The sequence below is a fragment of the Saccostrea cucullata genome, unplaced genomic scaffold (genome assembly GCF_032062105.1).
Source record: "Saccostrea cucullata isolate Sc308-1 unplaced genomic scaffold, CSIRO_AGI_Scuc_v1 ctg367, whole genome shotgun sequence".
Classification (NCBI taxonomy): domain Eukaryota; kingdom Metazoa; phylum Mollusca; class Bivalvia; order Ostreida; family Ostreidae; genus Saccostrea; species Saccostrea cuccullata.
Window position 1 is genome coordinate 192,200 of NW_026923056.1, and position 16,888 is coordinate 209,087.

The window sequence follows — 16,888 nt, forward strand, 5'->3', positions numbered from 1 at the left end:
CCCAAATGGAAATCAAACAGACCAAAAAAAATTATACTGAATCAAATAAATTATTAAATATGAATAATCGTATTTTATTTCTTATTCCAAATGATGAAGAATTCATAAGTAAACAAATTAGTAAGATCAATACCAGAAAAGCTACAGGCATAGACGGGATCTCCCCAAAGATACTACATTACGCGAAGCCTGTTATTATCAGTCCCTTGACCAAACTTGTAAATATGTCATTGTCATCCTCAGTTTTCCCCAGATTCCCTTAAAATAGCACAAGTAGTCCCTATTCACAAAAAGAACAGTGTCCTAGATAAGAGAAACTATAGACCAGTAAGCGTCCTCCCAGCTCTCTCCAAGGTTTTTGAAAATGCAATCAACACTCAAATATCAAACTATTTTGAGAAAATTTTTAACCCTTATTTAGCGGCATTTAGATCAGGGTATGGTTGCCAATCGACCTTATTAAGAATACCGAGGATTGGAAGAGATCTTTGATGAAAATAATATGTTTTTTTTAATGGACTTATCCAAGGCATTTGATTGCCTTCCTCAAAATCTTATATCTGCTCAAAAAAATCTTATGGTCTCTCTACCTGCAGAATAGCAAATATAAAAATTTTAAATTGCAGAAAACAGTGTGTCAAAATTAGTCAAAATATAAGCACCTTGTTATCTTTAAAGGTGTACCTCAAGGATCAATTCTTGGGCCAGTTATTTTTAATATTTTCATTAATGATATTTTTTATTTTGTAAAAATTCAGACTTGTACAACTATGCAGATGATAATACCTTATCCAAATCTGAAATATAACAAAATGTTATTACAAAACTCTGGAAAAGGAAAGTGGCACTCTCATGCCTATTGGTTTTCAAATAAAATGCAGGCAAACCCAGAAAAATTTCAAGCAATAGCACTGAAAAAGACCATGATAAAAACATTACTTTAAACTTGAATGGTACATCCATTGCCTGTGAGGATGAAGTGAAACTGCTTGGTGTTACTTTTGATTTTAACTTAAACATCAAATTCTCATATATCAAATATTTGTAAGAAAGCAGCTTACGACAATTAAATGTGTTAAAACACAAAGTGAAAATTCTGCTTGTAAACTAGAGAGAAACTTACCATCTATCACTTTTTATAATGTCCAACTTTAGTTCTATTGTCCATATCTGGTATGGCATTTTAGCAGTGAAAAAATTGCAAAAAAATAGAAAAAATTCATACTTAGGAGGACACTAAGATTCATATATAATGACTACACAACATTTTATGACCAGCTCCTAGAAAAACAAAATTCAGATATTTATTCACTGAAAATCATGGTATGAGAGCCATGGCCCTTGAAGTTTTAAAAAAATTATAAACAATCAAAGCCCACTGTTCCTGCAAGATTTTTCAACAGAGAAATTAAAATACAATTTTAGGTATGAAAATTTTTTTTAGGCCAAGAACCACTAGGTATGGGAAACAGTCAGTTCCAGAAATTTTTTTACGTTGTAAAGAATTCTCTACCAAATCATGCTAGGAGTTAAGCTTGTATAACGAAAGCCCTCAGCCAATTTAAAACTTTCATTGAGACATGTTACGGGGGAAAAATGCAAATGCAGTTCCTGCAGAAACAACAGCGTGGGGCTGCATAGCTGATGAGACAATATTTATCTGTTATTTATTCACTTAGTTTAGAAACAGCTGAATTTTCATTTATTTTTGAAATCTTTCATTTGCTTTGATGATACCAACCCATTTTATTTCATAGTTTTCTAGTGTTTCTTTTACTATTTTTTTTTTCTTTACCCTCACAACAATGCATATCTTGCAGGCGCGTAGCATCGTTTTTGGAAGTGGACTTAGTTATCTCGTTAGAAAATTTTTTTATTACTTACCTGAAAAAGTTGACAAGTTATAAAAAAAAAAAAAAAAAAAAAAAAAAAAAAAAAAAAAAAAAAAAAAAAAAAAAATTTTTTTTTTTTTTTTTTTTTTTTTTTTTTTTTTTTTGTGGGGGGGGGGGGGGGGGGGGGGGGGGGGGGGGGGGGGGGGGGGGGGGGGGAGTGGCTAACTTTTTTCAAGTCCAACTATCTTTCAATTCAAACTTTTTGGAGTAAATTTTCTTTATAACACTACCCTTTGCTGAAATGTGGGGGGGGGGCCAACCTTCCTTTCAGTAAACATTTTCTATAGTAAAGGTAATGTCGTTATAAAAAGTTAATCCCCTCGATACTACGCCCCTGTCTTGCCTATGTAAAAGGGATTGACCCAATCACTAGGCAGGATGTGTATTGATAAGGAACATAAATTATTTCTAAATTACTGTTATTATTATTGCAATTTTAATTTTTTTTTTTTTTTTTTAGTTATTTTTTTCCCCTTGTTATGGAATGCCATATACTTTCACAGCCAACTGCTTACTGCCAACTTAATACATTACTGCCAACTGTCAGCTGCTTACTGCCAACTGCTACACATATTTGAATAAATTTTATATTGATATTGATATTTATATGAATTTTCACAAAAAAGGGGAAAAAAAGGCATGGATCCAGGACATCTTTTCCAAGGGGGTCACTGTGGTAAAATTGAATAGAATAAAATGACCAATATGTTTTATCTTATGTAATATTCAATATATGCGGTTGATAAAGTACATTGTTTATTTTTTTTATTTGTTTTCCTATTTGAAATAGGTAGTAAAATGACTATTTTCTGCTTTATATCATTAACAGAATACCTTCACCCGGAGACAACAAAACCTTTGAAGAGAGATTAATAATAATAAAAAAGATTTGTCTTTTCGCAGAGAAAGATGTTTTGAAAATAAATTTCCGTTTCCATTATTTTTATAGTTCTAAAACAAAACAAAATTTGCACTATAGTTATCTAACACAAAATTGCAACTATACAATACTTATGCAAAATATGAAAATTCATAGCTTATTTTTTAGAAGTTTAGAAATTTTATGAAAAGTGTCCCATTTACGCCATTCAACTAAAAGTTATTTAATGTATAAAATAAATCAACTAAGAACCTTAGAACCCCCCCCCCCCAACCGAAAATGTGGATTTGTGTTAAGTTGGTATGAAAAATGTCATACACATGAAGGTATGACGCATAAGAAACCCCCCCCCTTCTCCCCGACCGAAATAAATTGTCACATTTAGGAAAGGACTTTATGTATTTTTTTCTTTTAAGAATTTCTTGGTTGGATTTTTTTTTTACCAGAGTGACCCTCTTCGAAAAAATGTCCTATAGATCCGCGCCTTTTTTTTTTTTTTGAAATTTACATAAATATCAATATAAAAATAAAATTTATTCAAATATGTGTGGCAGTTGGCAGTAAGCAGCTGACAGTTGGCAGTAAGCAGTTGGCTGTCGTATATGGCATTCCATACCCTTCTTCTTTCTCAAATTTGGTTTAGCTATGTCTGTGTGAATTTTTAATTTTCTAAACTTTCAAATTTATTTATTTATTTATTATAATTATTATTAATAATACATTTAGTTATTTTTTTATCTGAATTTATGGATTAAACTTAGTACTTAATTTTTATTATTATCATATAACTTTTATTTATTTATTTATTTATAATACTCACGTTATATTTATTTTTGTTCCTCTTAATGCAATCGTATTGCTTTTCAATTTGTCTATTTTTTCTTTAACTTATTCTAATGAAATAATAAATTCTTATAATTTGTTAAATTCTTAAAATTCGTTTTATTTGTCATTTGTATGTGTATATATGTACATGTGTTTTTGCATGTTAATTTATGCTGTAAATGTTTTCCTGTGATATTTTAACTGTGATAATCATTATGCAGAGCAACATAGCTCATGTTTCTTGTTATGTATTGTATACAATGCCGACTTTAAATAAAATTTACTTACTTACTTACTTACTTATGAAAATAAATGAATGGAGTTTATGAAATATTTTGGATAGTATTCTATATATCAGCAAAATTATCAGGATTACATAATACTTTACAATGATTTTCTTTCAATATGTTATTGCAGTGGCGTAGCATCCTTCCTGTGGCCATAGAAACTAAATACTTCAGTTTTGCATTCAATTATGTGCAAAAGTTTTTACAAATAGATAAAAAAAATTGTATTTTAAAAATACAATTTAAGAAAATAATATTAAACAAGAGGCCCACGGGCCTTATAGGTCACCTGAGCATTATGCAACAATTTTCCAGTTATTGAATTTGATTCATGTTTTAAGCCAGATGCTATATGACATTCACAATTTTGAAAGAGGCGCCATTGATCATCATAACAATAAACTTAGCAGTTGCTTAAATTACTTTACTGAATACCTATATATAGGGACAGTCATATAAAATGCATTCCAACTAACCAGTAGTGCCCCTAACACTGTGACATAAACCCCTGACCCTAGGCTTCCACACATTGCACAAATTTCAAAAAGGCAGAAACCCTTAATATCAAAAAATAAATAATTTTTTTATAAATATATACAAAAGAGCAGATTTCAAACAATAAATTCATTTTCAGTATATAAGTGAAAGCCCCCACCCCACCCCAACCCTGGGGCTTTGAAATTTACAATTCTGCAAATTAACATTTTTCATAAAAACTATAAAGGTAGTTCATCTGCTTTATACCCAGAGACAAAGAAAATTTCAAAGATTTAATGTATTTTCATTATATAATCAATTGAGCCCCGCCCCCCTAACACCAGAACCCCTGGCCCTGGGGCCATAAAATTCATAATTTTAAAAGAGGCATTCTTGCTGATCATAACTATGTACTTAGTTTATTTAATTCCTTGGAGCAGAGAAGAAGATTTTCAAAGAATTCAAGTATTTTCAATATATAATCAATAGAGCCCTGCCCTAACACCAGAAACCCTGACCCTGGGACCATAAAATTCACAATTTTGGTACAAGCACTTGTATCATAACTATGCACTTAGTTAGTTTATTTAATACCTAGGAGCAGAGAAGAAGATTTTCAAAGAAGTTTTTCATATATTTTTACTATATATAATTTAATTGATCACCTAACACCAGAACCCTTGAGCCATAAAATTCACAATTACCCCAGGGGCACTGTTGCTCATCATAACACACTTAGTTGGTTTATTTAATACATAGGAGCAGAGCTAGGAGAAAAGAATTCATGTATTTTCACTATATATAATCAAAGAGCCCCCCCAAAAAACGTAACAAGAACCCTTGACCCTGGGGCCATGAAATTCACAATTTTGGTAAATATTATCATTAACTATGCACTTAGTTAGTACATGTATATTTAATACCCGGAGGCAGAGAAGAAGATTTTCAAAGAATTCATGTATTTTCACTATATAATCAATAGAGCCCCACCCCTAACACCAGAACCCTTGACCCATCCCAAAAAATTGCACAATTTTGGTAGAGGATTTTTTTTTTTAACTATGCTCTTAGTTAGTATATTTAATACCCAGTGCAGTAGATGGATTTTTAAAGAATTTGTATCTTTCACTATATATAATTTAGAGCCCCGCCCTAACACCAGCAGGCGCGGACCCTGGGGAATTTTTTTTCACAATTTTGGTAGAGGCACTTATGCTCATCATAAAAATGCACTTAGAGTATATTTAATACAAGGTCAGAGAAAAAAAAAGAAATCATATTTACAAACAACAAGAAAACAAAACAAAACGTAAACTCTGACCCCAGGGCCATGAAAATCACAATTTGGTAAAGGACTCAATGCTGATTACAATCATGCAAACAGTTTGACTGCTTGATGTCCTATTACTTTTCAATAAAAATTTTAACAAGATTGCATTAATTTTAGTGGTTTTGGTCCCACCCCTCAGGGAGGGGGCAAGGAAACTTTCACAATTTTTGTATCCCCTTCAATAAATGCTTTGTGCTAAATTTGGTTGAAATTGGTTCAGTGGTTGCAGAGAAGAAGCTGGAAATGTTCAAATGTTGACACATGTTTGAAAAGGCATTATAGCCAAATACATGTATATTGAGGTCACCTGAGTTTACTCAGGTGACCTAAATAGTATCTGTTAATTTCATTAATTTCAATATTTCAAATGAGCAACTACTAAAGCCTTTAAGGATCAATCTATAGAGAATTTTTTTTAAAAAAAGACATTATAATGCTTTTAGAAAAGGCCTAATAATGCAAAAGAAGGCGTAATCTTTGATAGGGCATATTATGCTTTCCATTCCAAAAGGCGTTATTAGGCCTTTTAAAAAGACGTTATAAAGCCTCTCTAAAAAGCTTTATAAGGCCTTTCCAAAAGGCATCATTACTTCTTCTAAAAGGCATTAAAAGGTGTTATTACGCCTTTCCAAAAGGTGTTATTAAGCCACCCTAAAAGGCATTATTACGCCTTTCTACAAGGTGTTCAAGGTGTTATTACATCGATCTAAAAAGAGGTATTATGCCTTATAAAAATTCTGTTATAACGCTTTTTTAGAAAAGGCCATATATTTTATTTTATTTGTGAAATATATGACTTAACATATTTAGCCCAAGTGAAGGGGTGGGGGGGGGGTGAGAAATCTTACCTTTGGGCTATGCATTTCATAATTAGATATAGGACGAATTTCTCAAAAATAATTTGAACAGATTTTAATTAGATTTCCAGGAAAAAGATTTTTAAATGCATCATTATTTTCGAGCATTTTTTTTATGATAACCATGGCAAAACTATATATTCATGAAAACCAAAAACGGATTACGGGTATAAAAGGATAAACATAATTACATATTTTTTGAAGAGAGATTTCTAAATGACATGAATATTTAATATCATGACAACCAAAGGAGAAGCGTTCTGCCTAAATTGTATAACAGATTTTCACAAGTAGAGTGTTGCCTTCTCTTAATACGAATACAAACAGTTGTGAGATGTGCAGGAATATGCGTATTATGAGAAGTCAACACCCGACATATTATCAGAAGTAAATTGTACAAAGTTCATTCATTTTTAATACACAATATCAATTCTATAACATTTCCTTGTAACAATTCTTAGTATATAATTGTTATTAAAAAGTCATCAAAAAATTAATAATTTATCCTCTGGTTAACATATCAATAACACACAAAATATGGTACTCTAATGCTTTTTACTAAAGTAATAAAGATGAAGCAAAATAAAGTTTTAAAATCGTATATTTACACTGTACTTTCTTTCATATAAAACATGTATCAACTTCAGGTGCACAAAGTTTCTTGTAATCTCAAACAAGAACTCAAAGCTATAGACGCGTACTGGCTCACAACAGCAAATGTAATTCATCCAACAGTAATGTGAATGCAATACAACATTTCCCAATATGGTCCTTGATGATGTTTTTTTATGAATCTTTCATTTTGTCGTCGCATATTTAATTTCATCGAAGGCCTTTCTTGCTTTTCTGAGTTCTTCGTTCATCATTAGGAGTTCCTTCACACGGGAGTATTTCTTTGGGTCTTTTCGGATTAAGAAGATGATGTCCTCTACAGAAATTCTACCTGGACGCCCAACCTCCATCGCCTTCTTTGTCTGAAAATATAATATTTTTATTTAATTGATGACATTATATACATAAATGTCCTAAATTATCAAACGCTGAAGATTTTTTGATTATTTATTACTACACTAGTATTTTACTGCATAGTTATTATAGAGTATAACTTAATAATCCCTTTTAATTACCAAATATTAATGCTTTTACTATTTTTGTTATGCAGCTATAAGCCTATTTTTACCATTCCTATTTATATACATCTACATGCCTATTTTACCATTCCTATTTATATACATCTATATGCCTATTTTTACTATTTATATACATCTATATGCCTATTTTTACCATTTCTGCTATTATACAACTATATCAATCAGTATATATCTTTTTTAACCATTTCTGTTATACTGCTATATGTTTATCTTTTACAATTTCTATTGTAGAGCTTATATATCCCTATTTTTACCATTTCTGTAATACAGTTGTACACCCATGTTTACCATTTCTACTTCATCTGCTTCTACTGGTATTTACAGTGGCCTTTGAAGTGGAAATGGTTTACAATATAGCTGTTTTAACACTTTTACGAGTGTCTGGTATGAGGTGTTGACCGTGTGGTGCAAAATAGTACACAAACTATGGGTATTGTGAAAAATAGTTGTTACTATTTATGAATAAATGAGCTTTACTGCAGAGTATCACTTCTCATGTCAAAAAATAACTGACCACTAGGCTTCTTTTTTTTGCATGCGAGAGATGAAAATAGAAAATACCCCAGTACTGTAGAACCACCGGCATAGGCGTAGTCATAGGGGGGGGGGGGCAGCGGGGGTAGCCCCCCCACTTTAGCAAAGATTATGTTGTGCCCCCCCCCCCCCCCACTTTTTAATGAAGAACAAAATCACAGTTATTTTGAAATAATATTGAAAGGAGCTTGCCTTTGAAAAAAAAGTTGGCCACTACTTTTTTTTTTGCTTGTCAAAGAATTTCTGGACTTGAGCCCCCCTACTTTTAAGTTTGTGACTACGCCTCTGACCGGTATCATAGGAATGAAGTATATATGCCTATTTTTACCATTTCTGTAATGTATTCAATGACAAGATCTTCCAGCAGCTCTACACTCTCTGTATACGGATTCCTGTCATCTCCAAAACCATACATCATACAGCGCACTACAACAGAATAAAAGAAAATTTGAAGGTGAATTTATCAATTATCATACTGTTTACTGCAGTTGGTTTCAGTAAAGAATTTTATCAGATTATATACCTGTGTAGCTTTATATAGGGCATAGCTATTTCAAGTAGATATATTTAGCTATTTCAACCATGTTACAATTGAACATAGGTGAAAGTCAGCACTTATTTCTTGCCATATATGAAAGGGGAAGACATTCTTATAATCATAAATTAGTATTTAATAACATCTATATTCTTAGCTAATTACATTCTGTGTATTTTCTTTCTCTTTTGGAATATCGTCTTCCACTATCTTCATCGAACTTGGATATATTAGATCAGACTATTATCAGCCATTCAGATTTATCATTATCAAATCATTCCAAAAATGTAAAATTTTTCTGCAATAGCTGTGACTCGGTGTTTTAATTCCATATGAATAACACAATTGTCTTTGAGAATATTTGTGTAAATTTAAAAGAAAATTTGCCATTTGATTGTTTATATTTATATCTGTTTAAACAATATATTTCTTTTCGTATAAAATATCAATTACATACTAAAAATACATTAATATTATGACAAAAATGATAACTTTTACATAATGTATGCAATGCAATAACATATTATTTTTATAGTATACAGTGACTTTAGGCTTCGTTTATTAGCTTGTTCCAAAGGAAGTGTCTATCCGCACGACGGTCGTGCCGATTATATTCGTTATTTCACGGTCGTGCCGATATAACGGTCGTGCCACTAAAAAGAGAGCAAGAAATTGTGCACGCTGCTTTAAAAAGGTTAAATGCGTAATGTAGTTCATAAAAATAATGTGGTTAAAAAAAATTAACGCAATAGGTTTTCTTTTTTTTTAAGTCAAATAAAGGAGAAAACTAATATTATGTATAGAGGGATTTTTTGTAAATGTATATAAATCATAAATGAGTAAATGACATCTATATTCTTATTCTATACTTACATTCTTTCAGAAATATTTTCTTTCTCTTTTCCAACGGAATATCGTCTTCCACTTCATCTTCATCGAACTTGATAAAAAATATATTTTAGATCAGACAGATGTTATCAGCCATTCAGATTTATCATTATCAAATCATTCCAAAAATCTAACGCTACAGTGGACAATGTCTCTCTCGTAAAAAGTGAGCCATGCACAACAGGTAAAATGACACATTTATGAGGCACTCGGTGTTTTAAATTATCATATAAATAACACAACTGTCTTTGATGGGTAATTTGAGAATATTTGTGTAAATTTAAGTGAATGATACCTGAAAATCTACTCCTTCCGCCATGTTGATTTGACTAATTGAAGAAAGTACTGTTTACCAAAGCGAATTCATAAACAATGATTTTACAAATATTTATTACAATTACCTTTTGTATAAAATATCATGTGGTATATACCATTGGTCACCAAAAATACATGCAGCTAATATTATGACAAAAATGATAACTTTTACATAATGGGTATGCAATGCAATCTCTATTATTTTTTTAGTAATTACAGTGACTTCGGCACGACCGTCGTGCGAATAACGAATATAATCGGCACGACCGTCGTGCGGATAGCCTCGGCCTGTTCCAAATTACTTCCGGTTTCACTTTCAATCGAAGGTCGCATGCTAGTTTCATAATTTTCGACTATGGGATCTACAGAATCATCTTCTAAGGAACCGGAGAAGGCAAGTGAACCAGACAAGAAGTTGAAACCGTGTTGTGCTTGTCCGGAAACAAGGAAAATAAGGGATGAATGGTGAGGTCGATGGCCATATTACTACTAGATTCATTTATTTTGCAATATCTATTTTCTGAGTTAGTTTAAAGTCTGAGCAAGTCTGATTACTAACTACACTTGACTTGTCAGGGTTGTTCAACTATCCTTCTTGGCCCAACATGTTATAATTTCTTTTTATATAACATAGTGATATAGTGATCGGTGATGAATCTATCAATCTGTCAACAGATCAATGTCACAAATGTGGCACAAAGTAAAGTCAAACGTATTGTAATAATGAATTATATAAAAATTATATGTCAACTTTATAGGGTTTAGCTTTATGATGAAAATTTCACTACCGAGAACTGCTGTAAAAATTATTTCAATTTGAATGTTCTTATACACCAGTAATAATCATTGCATGGACTACTCCACGTCGTGTTTTGATGATGCAATCCAATCGTTTTTTTTTTACATATTTATATGCCCGGTATATAAAATGATCTGGAATAATAAATATTCTATACACTGTATAGTTGATTATAGGTACAGTACATATTTGTCTTCCTTCCTAACCCTTTGAGTTTCCTTTTCTTTTAGTAAGCAAAAAAGACAAATGGTTCATGATAGATATGCTCTCTATAGAGAAAATATGTTACTTCTTATCTTAAAATTACGTTTCCAATCTTTTATGTTTTAGTATCATGGCCAATGGAGAGGAAAACTGCAAAGAAGAAATTGAAGCACATAAAGAGTGTTTAAGAAAACTAGGTTTTAAGATATAAACACTAGAGGTACAGTAACATATCAAATTGTATCATTTTTTGTTTACAATGAATTATAAGGTGTGCTGAATAAATAGAATATTTTCTTTCTCATTTACTTTCAGTGCTTATTGTTTGGTTGATTGAATGGAGAACATGAAAGCTGTGTAAAAGTCTGTCCCAAGAGTCTGTAGTGTATTTTTTATGTAGGACTGTGTGAAATTTTGGTTTTTGTTTTACATATTAACTATTTATATTATTTTGACTGAGACTTTTTTTTTTGCAAAACTAATAAAAGAAGTTTAACATAAAAAAAAACTTATTTATCATTATGACAGGCTAGTAGGAACCTCAGGATTGGGGGAGAACCAGTAAATTTACTAGTATATACTTTTTGATAGAAAATAAAGACAGTGTATGTCTCATTAATTCTGCCATTACCGTTATATCTTTGCACAGAAATTGTCCCCATTAAATTTATTCGGGAGTCTATACGCGGGTAATGTTGGAATATTTAATGCAAAACTAAGGGAAGTTGAAGACGGAAAATCCAAAGTAATCCTCTTTTTCAATTTATTGAAAAAATACTATTCTGTAGAATCCAGAAAAGGACAGATATTTCATTATCAAACCACAGAGATTTGGCGCTATTCGTGCGGTGGCGGTGATTTGATGTTAATACAGAGCGTAGCTCGACTATGCATAGTCCAGATATCTTACGTTTTCGAGGCTGTTTTCGCTATTTTGATATTTTACGTGCCAGGAAAACGTCAGAACCGGCGCCATTGCCAAAATGGAAATTTTGCCGCGTCTCCAACTTGAGTTGATTTTCGAAACTTGCGAACCGACTTATATGCCGAACTCTCAAGTTATCAATAGCACAACACATCTATACTCCCCAATATTGATGAAATGAAAACATTACTCCACATTTCAATATAGGACTTGCAAGATTTCAGAATGCACGAAATGGAAACAAATCTCGACAGTCATATAAAATGTTTTCATGGCATTGGCATCGGATTTAAATTGAATGTTGAGGGACTAAGTGAAAGAGAGAAAAAAATCAAATCTACAAAAGAACCTGACAAGCAGAAAAAAAGTAAGGTGTGCTCATTGTCCAAACACGAAAATCCTATTTCAAGTGTGTGTGTGTGGGGGGGGGGGACAGAACTTCTATCAGTACCATTTTTTTTCCAAACACTATAAACTGTAACGTGCCTGTAAAAAGTGGGGGAGGGGTTCACTTGCGTCCAAATTTTCAATGCCTGATTATGTCTATCTTTGCAAAAATGGGGGGTGGGGTGGGGTAATCCCCCCCCCCCCGGTTCCGACGTCTATGCATCGGATTGTTTATTTTATAAACGAACCATATAAAACGATGGTGATTAGTACCAAAAGTATATTACTATTGATAAATTGTGAGTTTATCATTTAATTCGATTCGCGAGTATCGAAAATCAACCAGTTTGAACAAATCTCCAGTCGGAGGCGGCGAATTCCCAGTTTTCGTAATGGCGCCGGTTCTGACGTTTCCCTGGCATGTAGAATATCGTAAGATATTTCGGACAAGACTATGCAGTGATATGGCGATGATAAAATGATGTACTTTGGCAACAACCCGTACTTGCATCATCGATATTGCACTTCGGCGTCATCAGCTATGGGTTCATGACGTCATGACGTGATGGTGAGATAGGAAACTACCTTGCCATATCTGGATTCCTTCTGTACTAGACCGTTAACTCTGTAAGAAGTTTACTCTACGAGATAAAGCAGTGGAGATGTTACAGGGCTTTGAAAAGTATCCTCCCGGAATTGGGTCCATCTTCGCTAGCCAAGGGTTTTCCCTTGGCAAGCGAAGATGGACTGGGTCAAGTAGTTATACCCCCCGCTTGAAAAGCGGGAGGGTATATAGTAATCGTTAATTCCGTCCGTCCGTCTGTTACGCTTTGGGGTACCCATCTCTTATCCGCAACTCCTCTCATACCACTGAATGAAATTTAATGAAACTTTTACAGAATCTTTATTACATATTGCCATTGTGCACTTCCTATTTTACTTTTTGATCCGACACATATTTTGGGTTTTCCGGCCACAGCAAACATGGACTTTGCCATTATAACTACATGTATATGGAGGCGGGGGGTATCATTTAGTGAGCTCATCGCTCACAGTACCTCTAGTTATTATACCCCCCGCTTGAAAAGCGGGAGGGTATATAGTAATCGTTAATTCCGTCCGTCTGTACGTCCGTCCGTCCGTCTGTTACGCTTTATCTCTTATCCGCAACTCCTCTTATACCAGTGAGTGAAATTTAATGAAACTTTCACAGAATCTTTATTACATATTGCCATTGTGCACCTCCTATTTTACTTTTTTATTCCACACGTAGTTTAGGTTTCTCATAGCAAAACATGGACATTGCCATTATATGTTTACCTATGATGTCACATATATAGAAGCTTCTGGATAACATTTGATAGGACGAGTTATTCCTCTTTACACATTACCGTAAAACAATATATAGCAACACATGGACATTATGGGAGGCGGAGATATCATTTAGTGAGCTCATTGCTCACAGTACCATCTCTTATCTACTCATCCATACCATTGCTTGAAAAGTGGGAGGGTATATAGTAATCGGTATTTCCATCTGTGCACGTCCGTCCGTCACATATTTTGGGTTTCCCATAGCAAAACATGGACACTGCCATTTCATACATATGGGAGGCGGGAGTATCATTTAGTGAGCTCATTGCACACAGTCCGTCCTTGAAAAGTCCGTATCTGTTACGCTTTGGGGTACCTTTATCTCTTATCCGCAACTCCTCTCATACCACTGAAGGAAATTTAATGAAACTTTCACAGATTCTTAGTTATATATTGCCATTGTGCACCTCCTATTTTACTTTTTGATCTGACAGATATTTTTGATTTTCCAGAAGCAAAACATGAACACTGCCATTATATTCATATGGGAGGCGGGGGGTATCATTTAGTGAGCTCATTGCTCACAGTACCTCTAGTTTTGTTTATAATGATCGCGGAAAATGTGTGGGGATAAACTTCAAATAGAGAAAAAGAGAAAGCAGTGAATAAAAGTTTTTTTTATTCACAGTTATAGATATACAGTGAAAAGAACTAAAGGTACTGTGAGCAATGAGCTCACTAAATTATACCCCCGCCTCCCATAATGTCCATTTGTTGCTATTTGTTTTACGGTAATGTGTAAAGAGGAATAACTCGTCCTATCAACTGTTATCCAGAAGCTTCTATATGACGTCATAGGTAAACATAATTATAATGGCAATGTCCATGTTTTGCCATGGGAAACCTAAAATACGTGTCGAATAAAAAAGTAAAAAGGAGGTGCACAATGGCAATATGTATTAAAGATTCTGTGAAAGTTTCAATAAAATTCACTCAGTAGTATAAGAGGAGTTGCGGATAAGAGATGGGTACCCAAAAACGTCACAGACGGACGGACGGACGGACGTCCGTCTGTTACGCTTTGGGTACCTTTTTCTTATCCGCAATTCCTCTCATACCACTGAATGAAATTTAATGAAACTTTCAAAGAATATTTGTTGTTTAGTGCTATTGTGCACCTTCTATTTTACCTTTTGATCGGACACATATTTTAGGTTTTCCAGAGCAAAACATGGACACTGTCATTTTTTTTTCTATAATATTGAAGGGTATCCATCTCTTATCCGCAACTCCTCCTATACCACTAAATAAAATATAATGATATTTCACAGATTCATTATTACATAATACCATAGTGCACCTCCTATTTTACTTTTTGATCTGACACCTATTCCGCGTCTCCAAGAACAAACAGGGACTTTGCCATTATAATCATATGGAGGCGGTGGGGGTGGGTGTATCATTTAGTGAGCTTGTTGCTCACAGTACCTCTAGTTTATAATTAACTTCTTTATGGGAAAAAAATAAACTATCAGGAAGTGTAAGACTTTCTGACATGTGTTAATAAGCCAAAGATTGCACGAGCAAAGAGATTTTAAAACACAATTATTTATAAGGCAAAGATTTATCGTTCGGATGTAAACCATAGCATAGGTAAAAGATCACTTTTAATTGCCTAAAATTCTTAAAATTCATGAATTGAAAAAAAATTTTTAGATTAAATTGAAATTAATTTCTCAGTCATTTTTTTGCCCCCATAATCAATGATTCTGGTATACATGTACAGTAAAACTCGGACGAAGTTACTGGGACCTATGAAATTACTTCGCTATATGGCGTAATTCGTTATATTCGTATAATGAATTAGTTAAATTCATAAAACTGGGGATCCAAAATGACTTCGCTATATCCGTGAATTCGCAATATCCGTGTTCGTACTAAACGAGTTTTTGCCCTGTCTGCTTGTCTAGCTGTTTGTCTGTCTGTTTTGCTGTTTGTCCGCAAAAACTTTTATCTTGCCCATAACGTTTTAGTTGATGGGATTATGTCTCGATGTAAAGCAGCGTGTGCCAATAATTATGTATACACTTTTTCAACTGTTGGCGATCTCTCCGGTTGTCCATCCGAATTTTTTTCAGATCAGCGAGCTATACAGATCTGCAGCTTTATTTTGACAAGACATTTCATCGGATACTAATAAAATTGACCTCTTGATTTTGAAGCTGTACCCACTTTTGACCAAAAAAAAAAAAAAAAAAACGGAAAAAGCGGGAGAAAATTCAAAATTCAACCGAAGCTTTAACATTAACTGACGGTGTTAGGGCTTTTCACTTGTTTACCTCTTATAACAAAGTACTCTTAGAACTAAAATTATTTACCCTTTGACCACTACATGCACGAAGTATCGGGTGGGGTTGGGATTGCCCCCTCCACTTTTTTTCAGGCAAAACATTCTAAAGAAAATATGAATTGAAAGACAGACCCCCCCCCCCTTTGTTGCTGTATAGTCAAATAACAGTCATGCAGTATGTATGAGTCAAAACATTTGATACTGAAGTTGGAACATTTCACCCCCACCCCACATACTCCTTCGAAACAGATTTTCAAGTTTTAGGAATTTTCCAATTCTTTTGGTTGTAAAGTCTTTTCAAGGTCTGTTGAATATACACCCTCACCTTCCACTTTCAAAAGCGATGATATGTGCTTGCTCTACCTTGTAGTTTGACCCACTTTTAAAAAGTTTTGATCTTCGTAATAACTTTAAAAAAGGTTAGTTCTTGGGTTTTTATATTTCAAATACATATACATGTACATGTAATATATTCATTGACACTTGTGTAAGTTCGGGTAGCAACATTTTGATCCCCTGACCTTGGAGTTTGACTTTCATTTGAGAAACTTCGGTCTTCATTTGAAGCTGCCATGCGAGATACCAGTGTTTCACAAACACAGTCATATTGTTTTATTTAAAATTATATATTCTAAATTCAGGAAAATGATAAGATAATTTTATTTTTCAATTTTGGGCCCAAAAGGCATATTTTTTTTAACATAAACACAAACATAAACACACACACACACCCTCACACATGTATACATATAATATAATCCATATAAGTAATTGTAGATGCAGCAGTTGGGTTCAAATCGCTAATTAACATGTGATCAAAAAGTTAACATGTATTAACTATACCAGTATACAAATAATTACATGTCTAGAACATTTCATGTTAACCGTACATTTAAATTAAGTAAAATAAATACAATACAGATTTATAAGTATTTAAA

The 16,888-nt window shown here is 33.2% G+C and overlaps 1 protein-coding gene across 1 annotated transcript; it reads right to left on the reverse strand.

The window, feature by feature from the left end:
* Window positions 1-7,270: 7,270 nt before the first annotated feature.
* LOC134263038 (transcription initiation factor TFIID subunit 13-like) lies at window positions 7,271-9,989 on the reverse strand. The gene is made up of 4 exons (XM_062745334.1): window positions 9,952-9,989; window positions 9,642-9,708; window positions 8,562-8,659; window positions 7,271-7,522 (listed from the first exon to the last, which is right to left on the reverse strand). Exons 1-4 carry the CDS (start codon window positions 9,973-9,975, stop codon window positions 7,346-7,348), a joined length of 366 nt encoding a protein of 121 aa, XP_062601318.1. The 5' UTR covers window positions 9,976-9,989; the 3' UTR covers window positions 7,271-7,345.
* Between the last annotated feature and the right edge of the window lie 6,899 nt (window positions 9,990-16,888).

Excerpts from the sequence above, each read along its gene's own strand:
- LOC134263038 (XM_062745334.1), bottom strand. The coding sequence starts at position 9,975 with ATGGCGGAAGGAGTAGATTTTCAG. Across the intron at positions 9,709-9,951 it reads CGGAAGGAGTAGATTTTCAG|TTCGATGAAGATGAAGTGGA; the intron begins GTATCATTCACT and ends TTTTTTATCAAG. Across the intron at positions 7,523-8,561 it reads TTGAATACATTACAGAAATG|ACAAAGAAGGCGATGGAGGT; the intron begins GTAAAAATAGGC and ends TTATATTTTCAG.